The following is a 26,721-nucleotide window of genomic DNA, read 5'->3' as shown; positions in this document are numbered from 1 at the left end:
AGTTAGGTGTCTGTGTGGTCAATTGGCAACGACATTGTCGCCTCGGATGGCCAGGTGAACACACGCACTCGTAAATAACGTATACATAGATCGAGCCGTCTCTTACCCTTGGCGCCGGCATTTTGCCACTGTAAAAGAAACTGGGAAACTGGGAAACTGGGAAACTTCTTTTTTTTTTTCCTCCGTGTGATTGCCGGGTAACGAAAAAGGAGAAGGAAATTCGTGATCATGTGATATTAAATTTAAAATTAAAAACACTCTTTGTTTATATAATCATGGCATTGCATGGCATTGACAACAATTAAAAGCAAAATGAGATGGGCAAGCGGCGGCGGCGGCCCAGCGCGGGGTCTGGCCACGCTAGTTTGTCCCTCCTCATATCTAAGCACTGTACTTCTTGATCAACAAATCGACCAATTCGATGTATTGTTGCTCGGCATCTTCCTGGGAAGTACCCTTCAACAACTCCCAGGCGTCCCACTTGTAGCGGTCTTTCAGATTGAACATACCTGGCTTTGGCTTGTTGTTGTCACCAACAGTGGCTTGCTTGTACAAAGCGTACAACTTCAACAACTCGTCGTTGTTTGGAGTAGATGGCAATTCGTTAACCGCTTTGGCCTAAGGATTCAATAATAGGAAAATTCAATTCAAACATCTGTTAGTATGAGAGGCGGGTTTGCGCGGTGTGTGTATCTTTTTCCAGTGGCATCAGGACATACTTTTTCTTCAAATAATTGGGAGACCATTGTGTGATGTGATTGTGCTGGTTAAGGCTGTCTGTGTTTTTACGTGTTTTGTTTTATTAGACGCCACGTATCATACTAGCTTCTTCGCTTTTTACCGTGTTTATATAGCTTTGATTGTTCTAAATCGTATAGACAAAGGGTTTTTTTTTGTTGGAGAAATAACAGCAGGGAAAACGCTGGGAAATTGAGGGAAAGCGCAGGCAAGGCTCGCAATCTCTGATACTAGCTATAGTATCAGAAACAGTTGCTCTGGGCAATGGCATTGCAATGATTACATATGCGCACGGGTGTGCGAGAGAGTTCTACCCTGTTTGCAGAAGCAATGCAAGGGCAATGCATTCGTTGCCTTTGCGCTGAGCTGGTTTGGGGGGCCTGAGTGTGAGTACTTGCACTTTGTGTTATCCGGGTGACACTTTGTATCGGCCGGAACTTCCTGATGAAACACGGACATAAGGGACAGCAGAGACAAATAGGAAAAAAGGGTAATGGATGGTTTGGTTTGTGTCACGTGACATACTATATCAATATTTTATTCTCGCTTACGTAAAGGAGATTCTAGCCTGTTCGTAGTTCGTCTCTGCAGTGTAGGATCGGCTGGGGCCCCTCGGCACCAGCGCTGGAGGCGCTGGTTTGGGCCCCTGGGACCCGTTGCCAGCTCTCTCCTTTCCCATTGACAGCCCTTTTCTTCAGTTTTATCGTATTTTTCCTCTAGGATTGGACAGGTATCCATATAATATTAATATTATTATTATTATATACTATTCTATATCCTTTCTTCAAACGGAATATGAAGGTCATTCGAAAGTTAAATTTTATTTTGAAGGGACAAAAACGCCCACCGAAACCCACCTGCCTCTCTCGTGTGTTATTGCATATTACCAGAGACACTCGCTACATAATCACATCATCTACCAACCAGTTTAGTGAATTGCAACCCTTTCGAACGTGTTAATTACCTTCTACCTTTTTATCTCTTTTAGCAGCCTGATTTGTCCCCGATATGTCGCAATTGAAACCGTTCCCATCGTATGGGCAAGAAAGCGTCAACAGTGCCTCAGGCATTGAACCTGTCAAAGACCATAGAAGGAGGCGCTCCTCTAGTATAATATCGCATGTTGAACCAGAATCGTTCGAGGACGAAAACGACCAGCAAATGATGACAAACATGAATGCCACTTGGGTCAACCAGCGTGGCGCATGGATCATCCACATTGTCATCATCGGGTTGTTGCGACTATTCTTCAACTTGCTTCCAGGAGTCACCAACGAATGGTCGTGGACTTTGACGAACATTACATATGTTATCGGATCATACATCATGTTCCATTTGGTTAAAGGTACACCGTTCGATTTCAACGGTGGCGTATACGATAACCTTACGATGTGGGAACAGATTGACGATGGTGTCTTGTACACCCCTACAAGAAAGTTCTTGATAACGGTTCCCATTGGGTTGTTCCTTGTTTCCACACACTATTGCCGCTACGACTTACACTTGTTTCTACTGAACTTTGTTTTAACGACTTTTGTAGCAGTAGTTCCTAAGCTACCTCTAACTCACAGGTTAAGAATCAGTATCCCATGGATCACAGGACCTGCACAGATCAGTTAGAGAACATACGTGTCGGGTGGAGAACGGAAGAAGAAGAAGAAGAACAAAAGCAAAAGAGAAAGTGTAGTGGCTCTATTGTGCACCTTCACTCCACCAGTCAGTCCCAGAATAGATTACAATTTTATCGAAATGCAAGTCCCTCAAAAGATATAAAGTAGTACACACATGAAATAATCACTTACTCACTCATTTACTTTCTTTTCTTTCTTTCGTCCATCAACTATAGAACAACATCAATCATTTCTGTAACTAATGTTCTACCAGACCCCAACATTCACTATATGTTGTTGTTGTTTGTCAACTATTTAGTTGATGAACCCTAATCATCACCCTCGAAACTACCCGCGTGCGGTTCCACAATATAATCCTGGACTATACTTAATCCGAATTCAACTTAACGCAAGGGCCCCCTTTCCAATTTCATTTTTTACATTCGCTTTTCCTACAGTTACATTTGGTGCATAGTCTAACTTGCATGGCCAATTTTATTAGTACAAACGTTTGCATACCACGTCTCTTCCCTGTCAGTCCTTTCCTCTTGCCTTTTTCCCGTACGACTCTACATCAAGTCCTCGTTATTTGTATGCACAAACGTCTGATTAGTTAGTTGGTCAAGGTAGAAGAAGACACTTTTCTGATCAATGGAAAATCAATTGAGGTGCTGCCCATTTTATATGATATATAATGATTGATTTATATATAAATTGCGTATAGTCGAAACGGTTGTTATTATCTGATATTTACAAGATGATGCTCACAAAGCGGGAAGCGTGAAAGCGAAAAGAGACGACGCTCACACTAGTTCCGATTTAGATAGAACCTTGGAGACCTTTCCAAGCTGCTCCAAGTACTCTTCCCTCTTAGCCTCTCTCTCCTTTTTGTTAATGAGTCTTCTCTTCAAAAATCTTGGGATAAATGGCTTGGCTGTTTCAGGGTATGGACCCAACGCACCGCCGAACGCTTCAGAAGGCTTGTTTGTGTCTGACCCTAGTCTCATCCTATCAGATCTGTACTGCTCCAACTCCTTCTGGAACTCGATATTCCATGCACTCTTGTCCTCTGGCTCCTCTGGCCAGATAAATGGCTCTGCCATTTCAATAGTCATCTTCTTGATCTGTGGCGTACGGTATCTAGGCGAAACTGGTGTCGCACGTGTGTATCTCGCATGCAACAACTGTGTGGTCACATTAAGTGCTCTTAGCCCGTACAGGTGGAAAAGATAATCTCTCAAATCTAACTTGTTGAACGATTTTGGAACAATAAACTTCGCTTGGAACGGAGTGTGCTTAGCATTGGGCCTCAAAAGAATAACCCTCGCCTTAGGAAAGAAAACTTCTGTACCACCAACCCTGAAATGTGGCTTTCCCTCATCAATAGCCTTACGAGACCACTCTAGAATCCTGCTTTGCACGGACTGACGAGATGTATTCAGCTGCGATGAAGCAGTCTCTGTTTCCACCGTAGTAGCAAGGTTTCTGAACCCTTGTTTCAGACTAGGCAAAAAACGTGGCATACTGTAACAAATAAACAACTAGTGTTCGACGATCCACTACTTTCTTGTCAGAGATATGTTTCTCTTTTCACCCTAGTTCAATTTCAAAACCTCTCTTTCTCTCTGTCTTCTCTTCTTTATTTCTTCAATATTTCAATATTTCAATATTTCACACATTTTGATATTTCAGTATCCATCTCTCTCTGCTCATACAAAGCCTGAAAATTTGACAAAAAAAAAAAAAAAAATTTAGAGAGAGAACCACATTTGTCGTTCGAAATGATGTGTTCACGTGGTTTGATGTTTTCTTTCTCGTTTTTATGTTACCCGGTGTTGCGTATGCAGTGATTCTTCTTCGCCGGTGTCGAGATGAAGTGTTTTTCAGAGTATGAGAGGCGAATTCGAAATTTAAAAATGTATATGGAATGTAATAAAGCTATAGCGTTAGTAGTCAAGTATTTGTCATTTGGGGTAAAGTTTTAGGAGGATAATTGAGCGACTGAGACACCTCGACAAGGCCTTGTTCTGTCAGAGTCGGGATATTTTTGTTGGGTTTTTTTTGGATAGTGGGAGAAGTCTGTATTACAGTGTTTTTATTGTTATTGTTATTGTTGTTATTTGATATTATTTCCTTGTTTGAAGTTTGAAGAGTAATCCAATAGCACATTGAATTCAGAGTTTTGAGAAGGGAGTATACTGTTTATATCATCACACTTCTAGCATGTCCGAATACTACGACGAAGATCCATATGGGTACGATGACGAGGAAGCTGCTATTTCAGCAGAAGATTCGTGGACTGTTATTTCTGCCTTTTTCAGAGAGAAAGGTTTAGTATCTCAACAGTTGGACTCTTTCAATCAGTTCATCAACTATACGATTCAGGATCTTATCTTGGAAGACAGTACGTTGATTTTGGAGCAGTTGGCCCAGCATACCACTGAGACAGATAATATCTCCAGGAAATATGAAATATCGTTTGGTAAGATTTATCTAGCCAAGCCATCTATGACGGAATCTGACGGTGTGTCCCATGCTATGTATCCACAAGAAGCACGTCTCAGAAACTTGACTTACGCCTCAGGGTTGTTCGTTGAAATTCAGAAAAGAACCTACCAGGCCGTCGATATTCCTGGCCGTGATCTAAAGTACGAAATTATACACGAGGAAAGTGAAGAAAATGAAGAAAATAACAAGATCTTCATCGGAAGAGTGCCCATCATGTTGAGGTCTAAATACTGTTTACTAGATGATCTAACGGAATCTGATTTGTACCGTTTGAAAGAGTGTCCCTTCGATATGGGTGGTTATTTCATTATCAACGGTTCAGAAAAGGTCTTGATCGCTCAAGAACGTTCAGCAGGTAATATTGTGCAAGTTTTCAAAAAATCAGCACCCTCGCCTATCTCACATGTTGCTGAAATTAGATCAGCTTTAGAAAAGGGATCACGTTTCATTAGTACTCTACAAGTTAAATTATACGGTCGTGAAGGTTCTACCTCCCGTACCATTAAGGCTACTTTGCCATACATTAAGCAAGATATTCCAATCGTTATCATCTTCAGAGCGTTGGGTATTATTCCAGATGGTGAAATTTTAGAGCATATTTGTTACGACGTCAACGATTGGCAGATGTTGGAAATGTTGAAACCTTGTGTTGAAGAAGGTTTTGTCATTCAAGATAGAGAAACAGCTTTGGATTTCATCGGCCGTCGTGGTACTGCCTTGGGTATCAAGAAAGAAAAGAGAATTCAATATGCAAAGGATATTTTGCAAAAAGAATTCTTACCTCATATCACTCAGTTAGAAGGTTTTGAAAGTAGAAAGGCTTTCTTCTTGGGTTACATGATCAACAGATTATTACTATGTGCCTTAGACCGTAAGGACCAAGATGATCGTGATCATTTCGGTAAGAAGAGATTAGATTTAGCAGGTCCTTTGTTGGCTCAATTATTCAAGACTTTGTTCAGGAAACTTACCAGAGATATTTTGCGTTTCATGCAAAGATCTGTTGAAGAGGCTAAGGATTTCAACCTAAAGCTAGCTGTTAAGGCCACGACTATCACTGCTGGTCTTAAATACGCTTTGGCCACTGGTAACTGGGGTGAACAAAAGAAATCTATGTCCTCTAGAGCTGGTGTTTCTCAAGTTTTAAACCGTTATACTTATTCTTCTACATTATCGCATCTTAGAAGAACAAACACTCCAATCGGTCGTGATGGTAAGCTAGCAAAGCCTCGTCAATTACACAACACACATTGGGGTTTGGTATGTCCAGCTGAAACACCAGAAGGTCAAGCTTGTGGTTTGGTTAAAAACTTGTCCTTGATGTCATGTATATCCGTTGGTACGGATCCATTACCTATCATCACATTCTTGAACGAATGGGGTATGGAGCCATTGGAAGATTATATTCCACACCAATCTCCTGATGCAACCAGAGTTTTCGTCAACGGTGTCTGGCACGGTATCCATAGAAATCCTGCAAAGTTGGTGGATACTATTAGAAAGTTAAGAAGAAAGGGTGATATTACTCCAGAAGTCTCCATCGTTAGGGACATTCGTGAAAAAGAATTAAAGATTTTCACCGATGCGGGTAGAGTTTATAGACCATTATTCATTGTGGATGAAAATACAAAGACTGGTCGTAAAGAGTTGAAGGTTAAGAAGGGCCATGTTAGAAAATTAATGTTGACCGAATACCAAGATATCGAAGGTGGGTTCGATGATGAAGAAGAAATGAATTATACGTGGACGTCCTTGTTAAACGAAGGTCTCGTAGAATACATTGATGCAGAAGAAGAAGAAACTATCTTGATTGCTATGCAACATGAGGATTTGGAACCAGCTGTACAACAAGCAACAGAAACTGAGGAAGAATTAGACCCAGCTAGACGTATTAGAGCAGCCCATCACGCTAATATGTTCACACATTGTGAAATTCATCCATCTATGATCCTCGGTGTGGCTGCATCGGTTATTCCATTCCCTGATCATAATCAATCTCCACGTAACACTTACCAGTCTGCGATGGGTAAGCAAGCTATGGGTGTTTTCTTAACCAACTATAATGTTCGTATGGATACAATGGCGAACATTTTGTATTATCCACAAAAGCCATTGGGTACAACAAGAGCAATGGAATATTTGAAATTTAGAGAATTGCCTGCTGGCCAAAACGCTATTGTTGCTATTGCATGTTACTCAGGTTACAACCAAGAAGATTCTATGATTATGAATCAATCTTCGATTGATAGGGGTCTATTTAGATCCTTGTTCTTCAGATCCTACATGGATCAAGAAAAGAGAATTGGTATGTCGATTACCGAATCTTTCGAAAAGCCACATAGAACGAATACATTAAGAATGAAGCACGGGACTTATGACAAATTAGATGATGATGGTTTGATTGCTCCAGGTGTTAGAGTTTCTGGGGATGATATGATTATCGGTAAGACTACACCTATTCCTCCAGATGCTGAAGAATTAGGCCAAAGAACAGCTTTCCATTCAAAACGTGATGCTTCAACGCCTCTTAGATCAACTGAAAACGGTATTGTTGATCAAGTGTTGATCACTACTAACCAAGAAGGTTTGAAATTCGTTAAAGTCAGAGTTAGAACCACCAAAGTCCCACAAATTGGAGATAAGTTTGCATCCCGTCACGGTCAAAAGGGTACCATTGGTATTACTTACCGTAGGGAAGATATGCCTTTCACTGCGGAGGGTATTGTGCCAGATTTGATCATTAACCCTCATGCTATTCCTTCCCGTATGACAGTCGCGCATTTAATTGAATGTTTGCTAAGTAAAGTTGCAGCATTATCTGGTAATGAAGGTGATGCTTCTCCATTCACGGATATTACTGTTGATGGTATCTCTAGATTACTTCGTGAACACGGCTACCAATCTCGTGGTTTCGAAGTCATGTACAACGGTCACACTGGTAAGAAGCTAATGGCACAAATATTCTTTGGTCCTACGTACTACCAAAGATTAAGACATATGGTGGACGACAAGATTCATGCAAGAGCAAGAGGTCCAATGCAAGTTCTAACCAGGCAGCCGGTAGAAGGTAGATCTAGAGATGGTGGTTTAAGATTCGGAGAGATGGAACGTGATTGTATGATTGCACACGGTGCAGCTGCGTTCTTAAAAGAAAGATTAATGGAAGCATCGGATGCATTCAGAGTCCATATTTGCGGTATATGTGGGTTGATGTCAGTAGTTGCAAAATTAAAACATAATCAGTTTGAGTGTCGCTCTTGTAAAAACAAGATCGATATTTACCAAATTCACATCCCATATGCTGCGAAGTTGTTGTTCCAAGAACTTATGGCTATGAACATCGCACCTCGTTTATACACTGATCGTTCAAAGGATTTTTAATTGATTTATCTAGGGAAAACGTTCTCGGTGTATGATCTAATATCAACCGTCAGAAACTAAAATAAAAAGGTAATGTAAAATTTAAATTAAACTTAAAGTTAAACAATAATTTGTACTGGTTTATAATGTCTTGTATAATATGAAAAAAATAAAATTAAGAACCTAAAATAATGGGTAAATAAATTTGTTGTCAACTCTATATTATATACCTTCTTTATTGGGTTTGTACTATAAAGTCCTTTAGCAGTTTTTTACCTTGTGTGCAGTTGAAGGCGAATAAAATGAATTATTGTATATTTATACCATACATATCTAAAAAAAAAAAAAAAAAAAAAACGCCAGAGAAGGCATTGAAAATATAAAAACTACAACTAACAATAGTATTGCGGTTATTATCTAAGAGCGCAGGACAAAACAAGATAGAAGCAGCCGTGAATTGTTCATTTTTGTTAGGCTGATCTAACCTAGGGTTATACTTTAACTTTGGGAGTAGCTGGAAATTGTTTTTAGTTACTTATTAATCCACCAATCTATAACTCTTGTGTTTCGTCTCTCATTTTGATTCGCATTCTTCTATTAATCTCATTTAATACAACAAGAGTTGGTAATCTACTGAATTCGAGGAGTGTAGCCAGTTTGCATTCTCTTCTACACCTCCAAATTTCTGAACCAAGATCGCATTTATTTTACTTTAGCAAAGTAACAGGCAAAAGTGTAATAACTAGCACCAACCCACTCAAGTGATGACTACGAATCCTGTGGGAATTGATCCTGCAATCATATCTGCAGCACTTCCCTTTAAGAACCAAATACTCAACTCACTTGATGACAAGGTTGGCCCTGACTTTGAAGAGCTTTCTTTGGTTACTAAAATAGTGGAAACAATCGGACCTCTAATACATGACAAGAATTATCATTTCTTTTGTGATAAAGATTTGGGACCTGTTATTAGTTTCCTTGTCATCATATTCTCTGTTCCTCGGGAACAGCAAGCGATTGAGTGGTACTGTGATAAGTTTGCACCAATATTAGCCTCATGTCAGGATTGTTGTAAATCATTCTATTCGTTTAAAAATCGTATTATCAAAAGATATATTGAGAATAAAGGCATCGCATATTCGAATATAGATGGTTTTGACTTAATGATTTGTAGGTGGAGAGCAGATACGTTAACTAAGCGTTTAGGTGGCATTAGTAGTGACAATCTAACGAAAGAACAGGAAATTGCATTCTGCGAGTGTTTTTGGTACCCAAGAGTATTAAAGCATTCTCAAAATCTCAAAGTATTATTCAATAATGCCTTCTGTTTGTTGAAGGAGAAAAACCATCCCCTGTTGTCGTATTCAACAGAAAATGTCCTATCAAAATTAAGTTCTGGTACAGTCTTTTTATTAATGGAAGGAACACCTATTCAGATATCACATTCCTTGGGACTACTCGATTGGATGTACGATCGAAATGATATGATCACATTAGAGAACATGCCATTAGATGCACTACAAGAAATAAACACACATTACATATATCTGATTTCAAAACAATTCGGGAAAGACCTGCAGCCTAGCGCCCTTGCATTAAATTCTATGGGTATTGCCTGGATTAGATTAACCGCCCTTTTCAGTTTAATGACAAAAGAGGTTATGGAGCATCACTTCTTGGAGCCAAAATTCACACAAAGTTTGAAGAACGCAGGAACGCGTGAAGTCCCATCTATCATACATTTGTGGTATAACTGGTTCTCGGTTCCTAATCCTGAACGTCCTTTGGATGTTATGTTGAAAGTGTTAAATTTATTTTTGGATAAATTTGGACAAGATTTTTGGACTTATTTAAAACCATTTAACTTCCACACTTTACTGGATCTTATTTTCGCCCAAGGTACCTTTGCAAATACGTTGTTAAGAAAACAAGATTTTCCTATTTTGAAGGATGGAAAAGAAACATGGCTCTCTCTAGATGGTTCTGTTTCTGACTTGATAACATGGTGCATACCGTTCTATAACTCATTATCATCGGCAAAGAAAATGCAAATGGTCAAAAAAATATCTACTGGATTCCTTATGACAATTTGTGAATGCAGTAAATTGTTACGCACCTTACCAAAGCTCCTCTTGATGAGTTACTCGTTGCAACTTTTGAACAATGTGTTAGAAATTGACGAGAAGAAAGGGTCTTTATTGTACAAGAATTCAGATCTTCAAAACGAATTGTACACAGTAGCTGATTGTCGAAAGGTTGTCAACCATCCAAAAATATCCCAACTACTTTGTGATACAGTGCAATCTCCAGAAATAGTCTTTCCTGGTATGCAAGTGGAATCTTTGTCTCTCAGTGCTATGAAAGTTCTAGCAAATTGTGTTGAATATGACATTTTAAATTTATGTGAGACAACCTTCAACTTATATTCTGGTAAGACAATTAACAAACACCATATACTAGACCTTGATATGAGGCGATTCTTCTTGAACCCGTTAATTCAGAACATAAATCTCTCAAGGTTAGGTACTAATGGGCCCAAACATGCTCTATATATTATGGCCGCTCTCCGGAATGCGAATGGTTTGATGACTCTAACTGCAAAGGGAATGGAAATTGAAAACCAGAATAAGCTCACTCAAGAGTATATCAATGTTATCAAGCAGTTAGTAATGAAATGCTCAGAATTACCTTCAGATGAACTAATCAAAATTTTATCCGATAGAAATGCGGCACATGGGTTATGGTCGTGTTTGTTCTCATCTGATAGTGAGCTCTACCAAGAAGCCACAAATATCTTATACGAAGTCTTTAATGTAGAAGGTCGTTTAGAAGGGTTGCAAGAGCTTTTCAAGAGCAGTTTATCTACCAGTTTGCATTGTATCTCTGTCGTTTTAAAGCAACTTACAAAAACTAAGTTTTTCGAACCTTGTCCTAGGGCCATACGTATGATGATGGATGTTCTCACTCTCTTCAATGAGCCTGTCACTGGTATCTTTTCAAATTACGAAAAACTAAAGGATGATGAGTCTGATAAAGAGCTTTTCAATTTCTGGGGAGCATCTTGGAAATTTTTAGATATGATATATCTAGAAACCATTCAATGGACCTCAAAGCATTCCAACGTGGTCCTAGAGAACTTCACGAGAGACGTACTTGATGTTAGTAATATGCTAATGGTATCCTATAGAGAGTTTTCTGATGTTTTAGTCAAAGGAAAGGTAACGGAAAACGATCTTTTCAAGTTCCCTATGAGTCCTTTTAAAAACATGTTGTATTGGCTAAGATTGAATGATGAACAACTACTAGCATCATGTGTGAAGTTGATTGTATCAGCTTCAGATCTTGCGAAAGAAAAGCAATTTCAATTTGATGAAATGCTTGTATTGGATATGGTCAAATACGCATCAAAGGCGAGGAAGTATCCGAACAAACTATCACCTGCCCAAAGTCAAGAACTTCTTGAACGCGCTAGATTCTTTAATGTGGCTTTAACGAATGAGGTAGTAAAAGAATCAGAAAAGTATCATTTGGAAAAAGAGTTGCTGAAGAAGGGTATAAAAGCAAACGTTCCTAATACAGATATAAAAAGTGCTCTTCAATCATCTCACCAAGTATTAACGAAACCTTCCATGACTTCCGGTCAGCGTGCAGATTTGATGCTCAAAAAAGCAAATGCAGGCTCTTCGCTCACTTCCCGTCCAAAAGGTCAATCGACACTTTCTTCATACGGATTTTTCAAGCCAGGTGGTACGCCTACTGTTAGTTCGGCTCCATCTAAACCTCTCTCTAGGTTTGAACTAGAGAGGAAAAAGCTTCTTGAAAAGCGTGTTATTCATCCACCACAGAATCAAGTTTTCAACACTAGACCAAGTATACATGCAAAGAAAGAAGAAAGTAGTAGCGAGGATGAAAGTGACTTCGAAAATGCTGCGGAGCTTTTCGCTGTTGCAAAATCCAAGGCAAGGACTTACTCGCCAGGTGTTCTTGATATCAACGGGAAGGAAATCAAAAAGTCCACAACCGCTGCAGATCTTCGTCAACTTGAAGAAGAAAATATGAGGAGAAGGCTAAATGTTGATTTAGCTCCATTCTATGAGAAGATCTTGAAATGGGATTACAAAAGAACCAGCGAATATCCGGATGATCAGGAAAATAACTATTCAGACGTCAAAGATACATTTAAAAGTGCTTCTGCCTATCAAAGTATCATGGAACCGTTATTATTGTTAGAATGTTGGCAGGGGTTATGCTCAGCAAGAGATAGAGAAGAGCAGAAGAGTTTCAGTTTTGTTGTAGGAAACAGGACAGTAGTGTCTGACTTTTACGAAGTATACGCATCGATTAATAAAGATGTAGTTCGTGACACCGGGATCAATGATTCAGACCTTATTGTTCTTGGTTATTTTCCTGACCGAGTTTCATCAAAGCCATTGACAGACAAAGAATTCAAACGTACTCAGTATACATGTCTAGCAAAGATAAAAGAACTTAAAAATTCAAAAGGTGATAGTATGGATCTCACTTTTAGAATTCATCGTAACCATAAGTTTTCTAACTTCTTGACTTTGAGATCAGAAATCCATGCTTTGAAAGTGATGCAAATGACAACCGTGGAAAGAGAATATTCATCTTTGAAGGGTTTACCATATTATGATCTTGTAGATCAAATTTTAAAAGCCCAACCATCTGTTCCTGAGTCCATGGATTTAAAAGAGATTGAGAGAATCAAAACCAAGTTTAGTTTGAATGCCTCGCAAGCAAAAGCAATTTTGAGCACCGTTTCTACACAAGGGTTTTCATTAATTCAAGGTCCTCCTGGTACAGGTAAAACTAAGACTATTCTTGGTATTGTAGGATATTTCATTTCTAAGGCAAAGAAGAATTCTAACACTGTAACACACACCATTATTACTCCAACGACAACGACTTCAACAGAACAGCTTCTTGAGAGACAAAAGGTACTAATATGTGCTCCCAGTAATGCAGCAGTGGATGAACTAGTGTTGAGATTAAGAGAAGGTGTACTGGATTACTCAGGTAATATATTTCACCCAGAAATTGTTCGTATTGGTAGATCGGATGCTGTAAACGACTCCATTAAGGACTTGACTCTGGAAGAAAAGGTTGACAGAAAACTTGGTGGTTCGGATTATGATATGGTTCAAGATTCTGCTCTAAATCAAAAATTCCAAGAAACATTGCAAAAGCGTAGAATGTTAACAGACAAATTGAATAAAGAAAATGGAAATCCAAACAGTACGTTATCATCGGCAGATATTGCAGATATTCAGATGCAAATCCGGGATCTGCGCAAGGCCATTAGTGAAATGGGTAAGCAAAAAGACGAAATTCGAGAATCCAACTCGTTGAAATACAGAAACAGAGAGATTGATAGAAGAAAAGCTCAAGCGCGTATCTTGGCTGAGTCAGATATTATTTGCTCCACATTATCTGGTTCAGCTCATGATGTTCTTGCTTCGTTAGGGGTCAAATTTGACACTATCATTATTGATGAAGCCTGTCAATGTACTGAACTTTCAAGTATCATCCCACTAAGATACGGTGGTAAAAGGTGCATTATGGTTGGTGATCCTAATCAGTTACCACCTACAGTACTATCAGGTGCCGCTAGTGATATGAAATATAACCAATCTTTATTTGTCCGCATGCAAAAGAATTGTAGTCCATATCTATTAGATGTGCAATATCGTATGCACCCAGCCATTAGTAAATTCCCATCATTGGAATTTTACAAAGGTAAATTACAAGATGGTACCCATGTTCAAGAAATCAATAAGAGAGAATGGCACGGAAAATATCCATTCGGTCCTTACAAATTCTTTGATATTGTTACAGGTAAACAAAAACAAAATATGAAAACAATGTCATATACTAACCCGGAAGAAATAAAGGTCGCTATTGAATTAGTGGATAATCTATTAAGCAACTATGAAACAAATTATGATTTCACAAATAAAATTGGTATTATTTCACCTTACAGGGAACAAATGCAATCAATGAGAAACCAATTCAGACGTTACTTTGGTGATCAGATAAGATCATATGTTGATTTTAACACAATTGATGGGTTCCAGGGGCAAGAGAAAGAGATCATCATTATCTCATGTGTCCGTGCTGATGATAATTCCACAAGCGTTGGATTCTTAAGAGATTTCAGACGTATGAATGTTGCGCTAACGAGAGCTAAGTGCAGTTTGTGGATATTAGGGCATCATAAATCTCTAGTAAATAACAAGTTGTGGAAACATCTTATCTCTGATGCTAAGGAGAGAAACTGTTTGGAGCTTGCATGTCCTGGTTTCCTCAATCCAAGTGATAAATTTGCACAAGATACAATACAAAAATTCAAAGGATCTCATGATTACATTGCTAATCTAGATACATATGACCCATATCAGAACAATGTTCCATCTGACGGGGATAGGAATAAGCATAGATTCTCGGATCATTCGTCATCAAATCAGCACTCTAAGAAGAAGTTGAAATTGGAAAATTGGAAAAAACAACGAACCGAGTCAGCGAGCGAATCGGCGAACGAAAATCAAAAACCAAACGACTTCAAATCTAGTCCTGCTACAAAAGTTCCTGGGAGAAAAAAGAAGTCATCAATTTTCAGTGCATCGCGTACCGCACTTGGGTCACCTTTAGATAATGCTTCTCGTCTTGGTGCTCATACGGATGCTGATGGAAGTTATAAGCCGAAGCCATATATTAACGATTCGTCGTCTGACAGCAAACGAAAATAATTATGATGGAAAACCTTTAAAAACAAAAAGTAAGCTAGAAATTTGTCTAGTATACTATAGCATGTTTATTTTATAGAATGGAGTAAGCTTCTTTTAGATTTAATTAACCATTTGCATATAAATCAATCAATACCTTATCATATACTTATGTTATGAGACATACAATTTCAATTAAATAATGATGCTATATTATATTATATTAGTTATGGTGAACATGCCTGCAAGTTATGAAAAACAATTAAATAGGATAAAATGGTTTAAATGCAATATTATTATGGATTCATTAAGAATATAGTGAAATCCTCAATCATTCTTGTTAGATTTCAAGGAGAAGTCATCTACGGATTGAGACATATTTGAAGCAAATTCCCTTGATATTCCTACCTTTGGTGGCGATTTACCCATCTGCAAAATATCTGGTGCCTTGGAAGAAGATCTGATAGGGGTTGGAGTTGATATTCTTTCGATATTTAGCTCTTTTAAGGCTCTTTGAAGAGCGTTAATTTCACAATGAATTGATGTAAATGTAGAATCCTCTTTCTCGTTGCCCATTATCGATATTACTTGTTTTAATGTATTATTTATCATAGTTGCGATCGTTTCCCGTGGTACGTTACCATTTCTTTCTACAAATTCTTTTTGTAGATTTGCTTCTAGCCCTTGTACTAGTTGCAATACCTCTTCCCATGTGGAGAATCTATGATGTAATATTGAGGTTTGGGCTTTGTTCTCGCGTAATATTTTCTTCAACACTTGCTTCTTTGCATCTATAAATTCGAAAGCTTGAGACAATGCTATGTCAAAATCTGAATTATCCGGAGCAGTCAATGCACTCAACGAGAATAATAGTTTGGATTTGTGGGTTTGGATTTGGTCATGGTCCTTTATTAAACCCAATTTGCGTAGAATTTTCCTGCGTTGGTCATTTATTCGGTCTTTTTCTCGAAGAAGTGAGTTGATCTCTCCCTGTATATGGTCGTTATTTCGACGTAACTCGTCAGTGATAATGCTTTTGTCCTTTTCGTACTGGCTCAAGAGGGACCGTAATTGTTCAATTTCAACATTTACTTGCTCTTCACAAAGACGAAGTTTCTGCACATTGTCCAAAAGTTGCTCACGAGTGAACTTTGCAGCGGTTTCCATGGGTGTGTGGTGGTTCGCATCTTCCTCATTGCCGTCATCCGCCAAAGTAGTGTTTTCAATACCCACAGTATCGATGTAGGAGTTTAGTATCGACGAGTGGTTCCCGACTAGTTTTATTGATATGGATCCCCACTGTTCATCTTTATCTTTATCTTTCTGTGACGAATGGGAGGTGCTTGCACGTTCTTCTGTTGTCCATTCGTTCAACTTTTCTTCGATGATTGCTTCCTCTGCTTGCAAAGCCTTCAATCTATCCTCGTATTTTTCCAATTTCGCCACGCTTTTTTTAATGAGTCCGTCCCGTGAGTCAATTATCATCAAGTTGACCTTGCGCAAGTCGTTGAGACATATGAGAATATCCCTCCGGATCCTGTCTAGATCTTCATTTGTTCCTGTTTCTGAGTTTAGCACTCTCTTATGAGTATCCTGGAGATTTGAAAGTAGCGTTTCAACTTCCTGCTGTTGAAGGAGAACTGTATTCAAGTCCATGAATTCTTCCAGTAGGACGGGTCCAGGCGTGTAGGTTCTTGTGCCCTGTCTGGTTGCTGCATGCCACTGTTATTGTATCTCTATTCAATTTAAAAGGCTGTAGCTGCTGCTGCTGCTGCTGCTGCTGCTGCTTCCCTAAAATTAACAATAAATAAAATAAAATAAAAAAAAAAAAAGGGAATTGTGTTGTCCGGGTAATTTTATTCTCACAGACCCTGAAACACCCCAGAAGAAGCCTCCATATCCCTGCCCTGTGAATGCCTGGGCGAGGCACTGCAACTGCTTACGACTGCAAGCACTGTGTGTAGTCTTCTTTTTTTCCTGTGTTTCGTTCCAGCGTTTTAACACAATTGCATATCGAAAGACATTGCACGATCAAAAATGTGTGATATATATACTATACATAACATACCAGATGCATCCACGCACGCTGTAGAGCACGCCCGCTAGCTAACACTATTGAAAAAAGTTGAGAGTTCCTTGTGCGTGGCCAATTTCTGGTAGTGTACAGTACACTCCTCCTCGTGGGTCTCAACGCGAAAAAGCGCGCGCTAACTGACGCGAACTGACAGGCTGACGCGCGTCAGCGCGTCAGCGAAAGAAATCAAAGACCAGTCACATGACCTGGACTATTTTTCCAATAGACCAAAAAAAAACCACATATATTACCCGCCCCATCTGGCCGCTTCCCGGTTTCTGACTCTGCGAAAGCATTTTTTTTCCCTCTTCCTAACAGAATTTATTACTATTACTATTAATTACTATTATTGTTCTTTAAATTTTTTTTTTTTGGTTTTGTTTTTCTTTACTCTACGCGGTTTCTGGGTTTATGGTTTTCTGTTGATGTGCTTTTTCTTTTTTATTTCTTTTTCATTTCTCAAATTTCTTTTGCCAGGAAGAAGCAGGTGCAGCGCAGCGGACAGGCGAGCTCATCTCATCGCAAGCTGTATCAGCAGCGGTTCCTTGTAGCTGAGCAGAAAGAAGGGCACGCACGGCTCAATCCGATCTGAGGAAAGAGACGATGACTTGAGTGCAGTTAGGTCTCGACTGTTTGGTTATGGTTATGATTTTATTTTTTTTTTTTTTCATGGAATTTTTTTTTCACTTCAGCTGTTTCGATGGATGGGCTAGTTTTTTGTATAAATATCAGAGGTTTTCGCCAACTGAAATTTGGAAGTTGGACAGCAGTTTGGTTAGCTATAAGATGGTTTGGTATAGATTTTGCTGTTTAATCTAGTGGGGATCTTTTTTAGTTTGTCGGGGCGGTCTTTTCTTGATGGCTTAGGTTTACGTTATGTTGGTTTCTTTTTGATTCTTGTTCTTATTCTCTCTGTCTTTTTTTTTTTTTTTCATGTTTAGAGTTTCTTACTTACTATCTTAATAATAGTTTAAGTATTAAAGCGATTGGGTTTATTCCATCTAGCAAGCCATAGACTAGACGTTGCAACTCCCGGTCCTTCCAAGAAACAAAACAGAAAAACTAGAAAAGTATGCCATTCCAAGACACTGCTAAAGCTCTTGAAGCCTTGAAGGCTTACGAGGAAAAGGATGGTTTGTCCGTTTCTCAATTGATGGACTCCAAGACTCGTGGTGGTTTGACCTACAACGATTTCTTGATCTTGCCAGGGAAGATTGACTTCCCATCTTCCAAGGTCAACTTGGCTACCAAGTTGACCAAGAAGATCTCATTGAACGCTCCATTTGTCTCTTCTCCAATGGACACCGTCACTGAGTCCGAGATGGCCATCCACATGGCCTTGTTGGGTGGTATTGGTATCATCCACCACAACTGTTCTGCTGAAGAACAAGCTGAGATGGTCAGAAAGGTGAAGAAGTATGAAAACGGGTTCATCAACCAACCTGTTGTCATCTCTCCACAATTAACCGTTGGTGAAGCCAAGATCATGAAGCGTGAATTCGGTTTCGCTGGTTTCCCAGTTACTGGTATGTTTTAACTTTAACCTTTTTTTCTTTGCCCCTTCCTTCCTTCCAAAACGTGTGGTTTTCTTCTTTTGATTTACGCCTTTACTTCTCAATGATGATCAACTATTTTATTAATAACTTTCGTTCTACTGATACGATCAAACGATCTTGTAGAGAACCTTTAGTATCTGATGAAAAGAGAAAAAAAAATAATAAAAGAAAAAGAAGAAGAATTAGAACAAAGCATTGTGGCCGTTTTGCTTTGGCAAATCGGTATAACAATGTCAGCGTCAGGGACAGGAGGACTTAAAGTTATGTTCCGTTCATTAATACTAACTACTCTATCAAATTTATTTTTTTCCAACCGAAATTGGAAAAAAAAATTGGTTCATGAAATACAGAAGGTGGTAAGATGCCAGGTAAGCTATTGGGTATTGTTACTTCTCGTGATATCCAATTTGTCGAAGATGACTCTATTTTGGTTTCTGAAATCATGACCAAGGATGTTGTCACCGGTAAGAAGGGTATCACTTTGGAAGAAGCTAACCAAATTCTAAAGTCTACCAAGAAGGGTAAGTTGCCAATCGTTGACGATGAAAACGTTTTGGTCTCCATGCTTTCCAGAACCGATTTGATGAAGAACCAATCTTATCCTCTGGCTTCCAAGTCTGCCACCACCAAGCAATTGCTATGTGGTGCTGCTATCGGTACTATTGAAGCCGACAAGGAAAGATTGGCTTTGTTGGTCGACGCTGGTTTGGACGTTGTTGTCTTGGACTCCTCCCAAGGTAACTCTGTCTTCCAATTGAACATGATCAAGTACATCAAGGAAACTTACCCAGACTTGGAAGTTATTGCCGGTAACGTTGTCACCAGAGAACAAGCCGCTAGCTTGATTGCTGCAGGTGCAGATGGTTTGAGAATCGGTATGGGTTCTGGTTCTATCTGTATTACTCAAGAAGTTATGGCTTGTGGTAGACCTCAAGGTACTGCCGTCTACAACGTCACCGAATTTGCTAACAAGTTTGGTGTTCCTTGTATCGCTGACGGTGGTGTTCAAAACATCGGTCACATTACCAAGGCTATTGCTTTGGGTGCTTCCACTGTTATGATGGGTGGTATGTTGGCTGGTACCACTGAATCCCCAGGTGAATATTTCTACAGAGACGGTAAGCGTTTGAAGACTTACAGAGGTATGGGTTCTATCGACGCCATGGAAAAGACCGATGTTAAGGGTAATGCTGCTACTTCCCGTTACTTCTCAGAATCTGATAAGGTCCTCGTCGCCCAAGGTGTGTCTGGTGCCGTCGTTGACAAGGGTTCTGTCAAGAAATATATTCCATACTTGTACAATGGTTTGCAACACTCTTGTCAAGACATTGGTGTTGTCTCTTTGACTGAATTGAGAGAAAAGGTTGACAACAGCGAAGTTAGATTCGAATTCAGAACTGCTTCTGCCCAATTGGAAGGTGGTGTTCACAACTTGCATTCCTACGAAAAACGTCTACACAACTAAACCCAAGGAGGCTGACTCCTTTTGAGGTTGTTTTTTCTATCGAAGAAATTTGTAGACAAGGGTAGACATATACTGTGTATAACATAACTTATTAACATATTTGTTTTGTACATTAAAAACATAATTAGAACATCATTACTTTACTTGTTCAGAGAAAAAATATGAAGAGTTGAAACGTGAAATATTGGCAATGATATCCAAGAGCAAACGAGTGTTTAAAATATATATAGAGGTCTTTTTTTTTTTTTTTTTTGTTTAGTTTTTTGATTCTTTTGCTAATTTCTCTGGTCTTAAATTATAATTCGTCACGCTTAATCTTCTCGAGCATCTCTTTATAGTACTTTTCTCTTTCTAATTCCAGATCTTCTAATTTAGCAGGTAGTCTCTCGTTGATGAGATCTTCTTTTCTAGCTCTTTCGAATTCGCTTAAAGTTTCTGATAAACCTTCAGACCCATGAGACAAAGCACCTTTAGGTAATGTTCCTGCATTCATCGTCTTCAGGTATTGAACTTTTTCACTTTCTTCTCGTAGAACTGTGTACATTCTTGAGACTTTGGCAATAGCCATGATCTTATTTCTCAAAGACTTACGCTTGGCCTCATCTAAAATATTTTTCTTTGATTCTTCTGATGTTTGTGAATTATCATCTCGATCAAGGTTCCCAACATCATTGTCAATCACAGGTATTTCTTCGTCCAGCTCTTCCTCCGCACAAATATTCAAGATTGCGATTAACATTTCTGTAACTTTTTCTCCAACAAACGGTAACGACCAGCTGAATACGTCCATGAAGTTTGGTAACCAGTACGGATGTGGGGACATGTTAAATTGTCTGATATTCATGAGATTATCGCCGTATTTCAATATCGCAGCCTTGTTCTTGTATGTATCCAAGTAATTAGGAGCACTGAATAAAGTCATCAAGCTGGGGAACCCCATAGTCTTTGTGTTTCTGTACATTCTATAGCCTTGGTCTTGGGCCTCATGGGCACGAATGACAGATAGCAAACCGTTTCTTTTCAAGAATGCACATACAGCTTTGTATGTGAATGCATACGAACAGCCTCTTAACGAGTTTGGCACGAACCTGTCGTCAGACTCAGTTTCCTCATCGTAGTTTTCAATTGGGTCCGCCCACATCAAATCACACATTAAACCCTTCGAAGGGATTTCTCTAAATCTGTTAATCTTGTTGACATCTTGCACCGTTACCAACTCTGGTGAGATACCACCATGGGTACAGAAGTATTGGTTGTTCATCACTGCAGCAAGAGGCAAGAAATTAAAAGTCTTGCAACAGGCTTCGAATATCGATAAGTCGTATTTGTGCAAACACTCAGCCTTGAAAGTGAAATAAGATGTAAGGTGTTTGCATTCGTGGTTCCCACGCAACAAAAAGAACGTGTCCCGGAAGTTGATCTTGAGTACATATAAGTATAGCAAACACTCGAAGGAGAAAGATCCTCTGTCCACGTAATCTCCTAAAAAGAGGTACGGAGTTTCGCTTGGATCCCCACCAACTTCGAACAATTTCATGAGATCATAATACTGCCCGTGGATATCCCCACAGATCGTCAATGGCGAGTTCAACTGCAAAAGATTGGGTTCCTTGGCTAGAATATCTGTTACCATCTGCAAGATCCTCATAGTTTGGTCACGTGACAAGCGCCCTTCCTTAATGAAGTGTTGCTTCAAAAATTGGTGGTCCGGCAGTCCGTTATCCTTGAACAACTCGTCATCCCGGGGCACCGTGGCAGCCACCGGGGGAACACTCTTCACTACCCGCTCCTGTGTAGAGCAAACTGTCCCATCTTCCATCACATATTCCTTCAAACCACGCTTCTTATCATTATCCGAAACAGTAGGCTTAGATTCTATCACTCGCAAAGCCGCATTAATCTTCCTTGTGTTCTCAATCGCTTCCTGAGACATCGAAATTGAAAATACAAATATACCCTTCTTACGATAGAATCCCACTAAACTCTCTTTTGAACGTCTTTTACAACTATAAACCTTATTTTCTATATCCGTACCTTGCTTCCTGTCTATATCAAAAGTTCAAAACCTATATTTGATTCCCAGGTTTTATCTGCTTTTCTTCTTTTGGTGGGAAAAATGAAAAAAAGTTAGTTTAGACAATATTGGACGAGATTGAGCTCGCGATGAGCTTGCGATGAGATGAAGGGAAAGGTAAGACTACAAGTAAATTGGGAGGCTTTAAATAACCGGGGATAATTTATTGCTTAAATTTAAGAACACTGTCTATCTCTCGTTTAAAATGGAGGTAGTTACTCATATTGACGAATCGGATTTTGTCGAAGCTGTTGAAGGCAGAAACAGTTTGGAGTTTGGAGATGAGAAGCAGCAAGCTCGTTTCGAGCTCGGGGTTTCGATGATGGTTTACAAATGGGATGCACTTGATATTGCTGTTGCCAACCAGTGGGGTGGTCCTGAATCTGAAGAGAAGAGAGACTGGATTACAGGTGTCATAGTTGATCTTTTTAAGAATGAGAAGGTTGTAGATGTGCAGTTAATCGAAGAGACGTTGGTTTACGCCATGTTCGATGAATTCGAAACGAATGTAGAGGATGACTCTGCACTACATATTGCTGCTGGGATTATTTCCGTATATAGAGAATGTGCCAACGAGGACTATTCCACTGTGGAGCGTTTGTTCTTAAACTGGAATGAGAACAAAGACAAGAAACAGCCACGTAAAATAGTAGTAACTGGCGACTCCAGTGACGAGGAAGACGAAGGTGAAGAGGGTAGTGATGAAGATATGGATATGTGTGATCATGATCATGATCATGCTCATAAACACGAACCTGAGGAGACTTCTGAGATTCCAGAGCCTGTTGTCGATGAAGACGGCTTCGAATTGGTGCAGAAAAAGGGTAAGAAGAGATATTAGATTTGGTACTTTTACATCTATTATGTATAATTAGTATTTAACGTGTGGTATGTTTCCATTGAGCTTAAACTTGCTGTACTGTTAAATCTTAGACGTTTCAGTAATGACGATGTCATATCGACAAACGAAAATTCTGATTCGCATTCTTCAACAACCAATGGGAACAACCTAATATTGGTTCCAGTCCAAATATTAGGCTTTGATAATGTCTTGTAGTACTCCATGTTCTCTGTGACATGAGAATTGGTATTATTAGTACTATTATTGTTGTGATTTTTGCCATCATCATGAGATGACCACGGCATCCTGAACCAACTACTACTACTACTTCCACTATTACGATTGTTGCCAGAGGAATTACCGTTATTACTGTTCATGTTATTGCTATTATTACTGTTAATATTGTTGTTATTGTTACTGGTGTTATTATTGGGAGACACACCGTTACCGGAAATATCACGATTATTACCAGGTACATGCTCGAAAGAATTTTTAGGCTTCATATCGTCATTGGTGTTAGTCCGAGACAAAATAGAACCGTTGGAATTAAATCTCTCTAGTCTATTACTTTGTCTTGAGTTCACCGTTCCGGATCCAGAACCAGAATTACTGTTTCCAGGGCTGGACAAAGGCCCAAAGCTATCGATGTCTTGCTCTGATATGTACACTTTGTCTGAAGTACTGTTAAAGACATCTGACCACAACAAATAGTCAAACCAATATGCTACTGATTTGTCTTTCATCCATGAAAAATGATCCCATGACAAGTATCGACACGTAGTATTCCTTCTTGTCAATGGCAATGGTATTACTGGTTCCATCAGCTTCATCAATGTTGGTTCAAATATCTTCAAATGTAGCAGAACCCTCTTCAAATCTTCTTTCCTTGTAATCTTAAGAATGGAAGGAAATTCGGAATTGATAATTTGTATTGCCTTGATAAGAGCATATGCATATTTGTTTCCTAACCATGTCTTCGCCAAAACAGAGTCCCATTTTAATTTTTGTTTGCTTCTTAAGGACATACCTATTGGCCAAGATGGACGTAATTTGACCAAAGTGATATCTGAATCAAGAAGGTTATAATCAAAATCTAAACGTTCAATAAAACTTTTGTGACCATGGAGTATGGGTAGCGGAAAATCTGATTCTTTTGTTATCATTGCTGGGGCAAGGGGTTTGTTTCTTGATTCATCTTGCGAGAGATTTTCAATCAGTTGTAACAATTGCTGCAAAACAGCCTCATTGCGACAAAGAACAAAAAGAAGAATTTTATTGTGCTGGAAGTCTTCTAGGATATTACTGACGAGTGCATGAATCAAAACGGATAAAAGGTCTAGTTTAAAACTTAGGGAATGTGAATAATGTGAAGAGTAGGTTACAGGTAGTTGAATGGACTCGTGAAATGTTGTCAATAGGTTTTGTATTGACATGCATGCAGAATAATTCAACGAAGAAGGGATCCTTAATAAGTTGTACAATGTTTCAATGTAACAAGGATCGACCACTGCATCCTGAGTGGTTAGTATTGGGATGATATGTCTAACCAATTGAATAATACAAAATTCACGGATTGATATGGGTTGATTTCTGACCTTTTCAGAGAGGAATGTTAGTTGGCAGGATTTCAAATTTGAGGATGACATCTGGTGGATTTGAGGGAGAGATGATAGATACGCCATGAAATGGGCTACAAATTGCAGCATTGGCTTACAATACCTCTCTTGACTGATGACTTTAGCATAAATAATCAATGTTGTTAATAATACTGTACCGAAACGACTTGATAGTTCGGTACGTGTTTCTGGATTCAGCAAAAATAAGTTGAATAGGAATTGAAATATAGGCAAACATGACTGAAAATTGGACAAATCTTCACCTTCAATGATGATTGACAAAATATCTTGCAAAGGCTGGTATATTTTGTCTGCCACCATTTTTGGCGACAGGGTTTGGAAGAACAATAGTATAATTTGTTCATCATCCTCCGAAGTAAATTTCATTGTGATATTGAAGAATTGCAATGAAGTGTAGAAGAGAGACTTTTTGATTGGATCTATTACTCGTGGGTCGAATCGTACGATGACTTTAAGTAAAGAAGAGGCAAGCTCGTGTATTTTAAAGGCCGAGTTTGAATCCATCAAAAACGATTCCAAAAACCTATTGGTCTGAGAAGGTTTGTATAACGGCTTTGATAGCAATGTTATGAAAAGTCTTAGAATGTCCAAAAGATGGATATCATAATGCACACTTGAGAGTGGCGATGTTTGAGAAATCACCTCGCTACCATAGACAAAGCCTTCCTGCGAGGATAAAACCACCAATGCACTGAGGAGCTTAGCACCGAGGAAACAAGGATCTAGTGGATCTTGTTGATTTGGAATAGTTACACGTAATGAATCTTGGGGGCTTGGTTTGTAATCAACATTGACTGACGTGGAATTGATTGAGGAAGAATTAGTATTACCTGAGGACGAGTTATATGGGGAGTCCGGAATCCCCACAGTCGCTGTATTTGACACTTCTGAATGCCCTGAATTTAACGATAGGACATTTGGCCAAGTAGTTTTTGACCAAAACACTTCTGCTTCCAAGCATCCCTCCAAATCTGATTGTTCAAACAACACTGGAATCAGCTTACACAGTATACGCAAACAATTGGTCAACGACCGTCGGTTGTTAGGGTCCTTCAACGATTTGGGAAACGAACTGTACTGGATTATGCTATAGGTAAGGAAATGCAAAAGGTTAGTGAAGTTGGTCTTATTGTGTTGCAATATTGCTCTAAGTTCTGTAGTGTTAAGGTACGTCGATAAATATTGCGGAGGTAAATCTGCCGAGACCAAATTAGTGTAAAAGGGGTCAAACGGAGAGAGAATATTCTTGAAATTAGTATTACCATTGTTACGGCCATTTGACGTAGCAGTTTTCCCAGCACCAGCTGCAAAATCTGCACTCTTGGCATTTCCATTGGTTTGCCCAGTCTTGCTACTTATCAAAGAGTCTGTGCTAGTAGAAGTCCCATACAAAGGGATTATTTCATCCGTGGCGAGTCGCAACAAGTGCTCCTTATAAATAATAAGCTTAGAGTCTGTATTTCCCATCCTAGGATACCTGTGTTTTTTCTATTGTTAATCTTTAATATACCAGTATTATTAACACAAAAGCTCTACTCAATAAAAAAACGCACCAATTCTGTCTCACAAGTCGTCTTTACAGAGGCAATCACTATCAAAACGTCCACGAATGTTCCTTGAATAACTATTGCTAGACGCCTCTAAGCCCAAGCAATCGTCTGTGACTCTCCTCTTCCTGTTTTATTCCTTCACTCTATTGCAAAATGGTTTAGTATTATCTTGAAATGCTTCATATGGTCCTTTTTTAAAACCTTTGAAGCTAGTGATTTACAGAAAACAGGAGTTAGTAACCCATGCCAGAATACCAGAAAAAAAAAAAAGCCGAAAATGAAACAGAGGCACAGGCAGGAGAACAAGGTACCGTAAAGACAGGTAAGTTTGGCAAATTAGCCTTTAGTCCCCCCCAACACTTTGATGTTGGATTTTGGAGGTTTAATTGACTACAGAAGATATAAAGATAAGTAAAAAATAGCGCACAATAATGCTCTTAAACTGTAAATATAAATGAAGATGACGACATCAAATAAAAAAATAGGAATAGGAACGACAGACGGTAGGTAAATAGGCTTTAACTAAGCGGAAAGTGAATGCGAAAGTGCATGTATGGAAATGTAA

At 39.0% G+C, this 26,721-nt stretch overlaps 10 protein-coding genes across 11 annotated transcripts; 5 read left to right on the top strand and 5 right to left on the bottom strand.

Moving 5' to 3' along the window:
- Positions 1 to 381: 381 nt before the first annotated feature.
- Positions 382 to 746, bottom strand: ACB1 (long-chain fatty acid transporter ACB1; the record flags this gene model as incomplete). The annotated part of the gene is made up of 2 exons (XM_022820169.1): positions 382 to 618; positions 720 to 746. 2 exons carry the CDS (start codon positions 744 to 746, stop codon positions 382 to 384), a joined length of 264 nt encoding a protein of 87 aa, XP_022676659.1.
- Positions 747 to 1,746: 1,000 nt separating this feature from the next.
- ORM1 lies at positions 1,747 to 2,358 on the top strand (the record flags this gene model as incomplete). Its single annotated transcript, XM_022820168.1, has 1 exon — positions 1,747 to 2,358. One exon carries the CDS (start codon positions 1,747 to 1,749, stop codon positions 2,356 to 2,358), a length of 612 nt encoding a protein of 203 aa, XP_022676658.1.
- A 793-nt stretch (positions 2,359 to 3,151) lies between these two features.
- On the bottom strand, positions 3,152 to 3,871 carry MRP20 (mitochondrial 54S ribosomal protein uL23m; the record flags this gene model as incomplete). The annotated part of the gene is made up of 1 exon (XM_022820167.1): positions 3,152 to 3,871. One exon carries the CDS (start codon positions 3,869 to 3,871, stop codon positions 3,152 to 3,154), a length of 720 nt encoding a protein of 239 aa, XP_022676657.1.
- A 700-nt stretch (positions 3,872 to 4,571) lies between these two features.
- On the top strand, positions 4,572 to 8,237 carry RPB2 (DNA-directed RNA polymerase II subunit RPB2; the record flags this gene model as incomplete). Its single annotated transcript, XM_022820166.1, has 1 exon — positions 4,572 to 8,237. The coding sequence occupies one exon, from the start codon at positions 4,572 to 4,574 to the stop codon at positions 8,235 to 8,237; it is 3,666 nt and encodes a 1,221-aa protein (XP_022676656.1).
- Positions 8,238 to 8,980: 743 nt separating this feature from the next.
- Positions 8,981 to 14,983, top strand: SEN1 (DNA/RNA helicase SEN1; the record flags this gene model as incomplete). Its single annotated transcript, XM_022820165.1, has 1 exon — positions 8,981 to 14,983. The coding sequence occupies one exon, from the start codon at positions 8,981 to 8,983 to the stop codon at positions 14,981 to 14,983; it is 6,003 nt and encodes a 2,000-aa protein (XP_022676655.1).
- Positions 14,984 to 15,286: 303 nt separating this feature from the next.
- ATG23 (Atg23p) lies at positions 15,287 to 16,615 on the bottom strand (the record flags this gene model as incomplete). The annotated part of the gene is made up of 1 exon (XM_022820164.1): positions 15,287 to 16,615. The coding sequence occupies one exon, from the start codon at positions 16,613 to 16,615 to the stop codon at positions 15,287 to 15,289; it is 1,329 nt and encodes a 442-aa protein (XP_022676654.1).
- Positions 16,616 to 18,105: 1,490 nt separating this feature from the next.
- On the top strand, positions 18,106 to 20,054 carry IMD3 (the record flags this gene model as incomplete). 2 transcript variants are annotated; one of them, XM_022820161.1, is made up of 2 exons in its annotated part: positions 18,520 to 18,559; positions 18,940 to 20,054. In XM_022820161.1, 2 exons carry the CDS (start codon positions 18,520 to 18,522, stop codon positions 20,052 to 20,054), a joined length of 1,155 nt encoding a protein of 384 aa, XP_022676652.1. The 2 variants fall into 2 exon arrangements, with proteins under 2 accessions (XP_022676653.1, XP_022676652.1); XM_022820162.1 differs by lacking the exon at positions 18,940 to 20,054 and having other exon boundaries at positions 18,106 to 18,570.
- A 295-nt stretch (positions 20,055 to 20,349) lies between these two features.
- Positions 20,350 to 21,987, bottom strand: CNA1 (calcineurin catalytic subunit A; the record flags this gene model as incomplete). The annotated part of the gene is made up of 1 exon (XM_022820160.1): positions 20,350 to 21,987. One exon carries the CDS (start codon positions 21,985 to 21,987, stop codon positions 20,350 to 20,352), a length of 1,638 nt encoding a protein of 545 aa, XP_022676651.1.
- Positions 21,988 to 22,333: 346 nt separating this feature from the next.
- Positions 22,334 to 22,969, top strand: TSR2 (Tsr2p; the record flags this gene model as incomplete). The annotated part of the gene is made up of 1 exon (XM_022820159.1): positions 22,334 to 22,969. One exon carries the CDS (start codon positions 22,334 to 22,336, stop codon positions 22,967 to 22,969), a length of 636 nt encoding a protein of 211 aa, XP_022676650.1.
- Positions 22,970 to 22,989: 20 nt separating this feature from the next.
- ECM30 (Ecm30p) lies at positions 22,990 to 26,073 on the bottom strand (the record flags this gene model as incomplete). The annotated part of the gene is made up of 1 exon (XM_022820158.1): positions 22,990 to 26,073. The coding sequence occupies one exon, from the start codon at positions 26,071 to 26,073 to the stop codon at positions 22,990 to 22,992; it is 3,084 nt and encodes a 1,027-aa protein (XP_022676649.1).
- Positions 26,074 to 26,721: the final 648 nt, after the last annotated feature.

Source organism: Kluyveromyces marxianus, chromosome 5, assembly GCF_001417885.1.
Source record: "Kluyveromyces marxianus DMKU3-1042 DNA, complete genome, chromosome 5".
Taxonomy (NCBI): Eukaryota; Fungi; Ascomycota; class Saccharomycetes; order Saccharomycetales; family Saccharomycetaceae; genus Kluyveromyces; species Kluyveromyces marxianus.
Note: the sequence above shows the minus strand (reverse complement) of the source record. Positions and strands in the feature narration are given on the sequence as shown.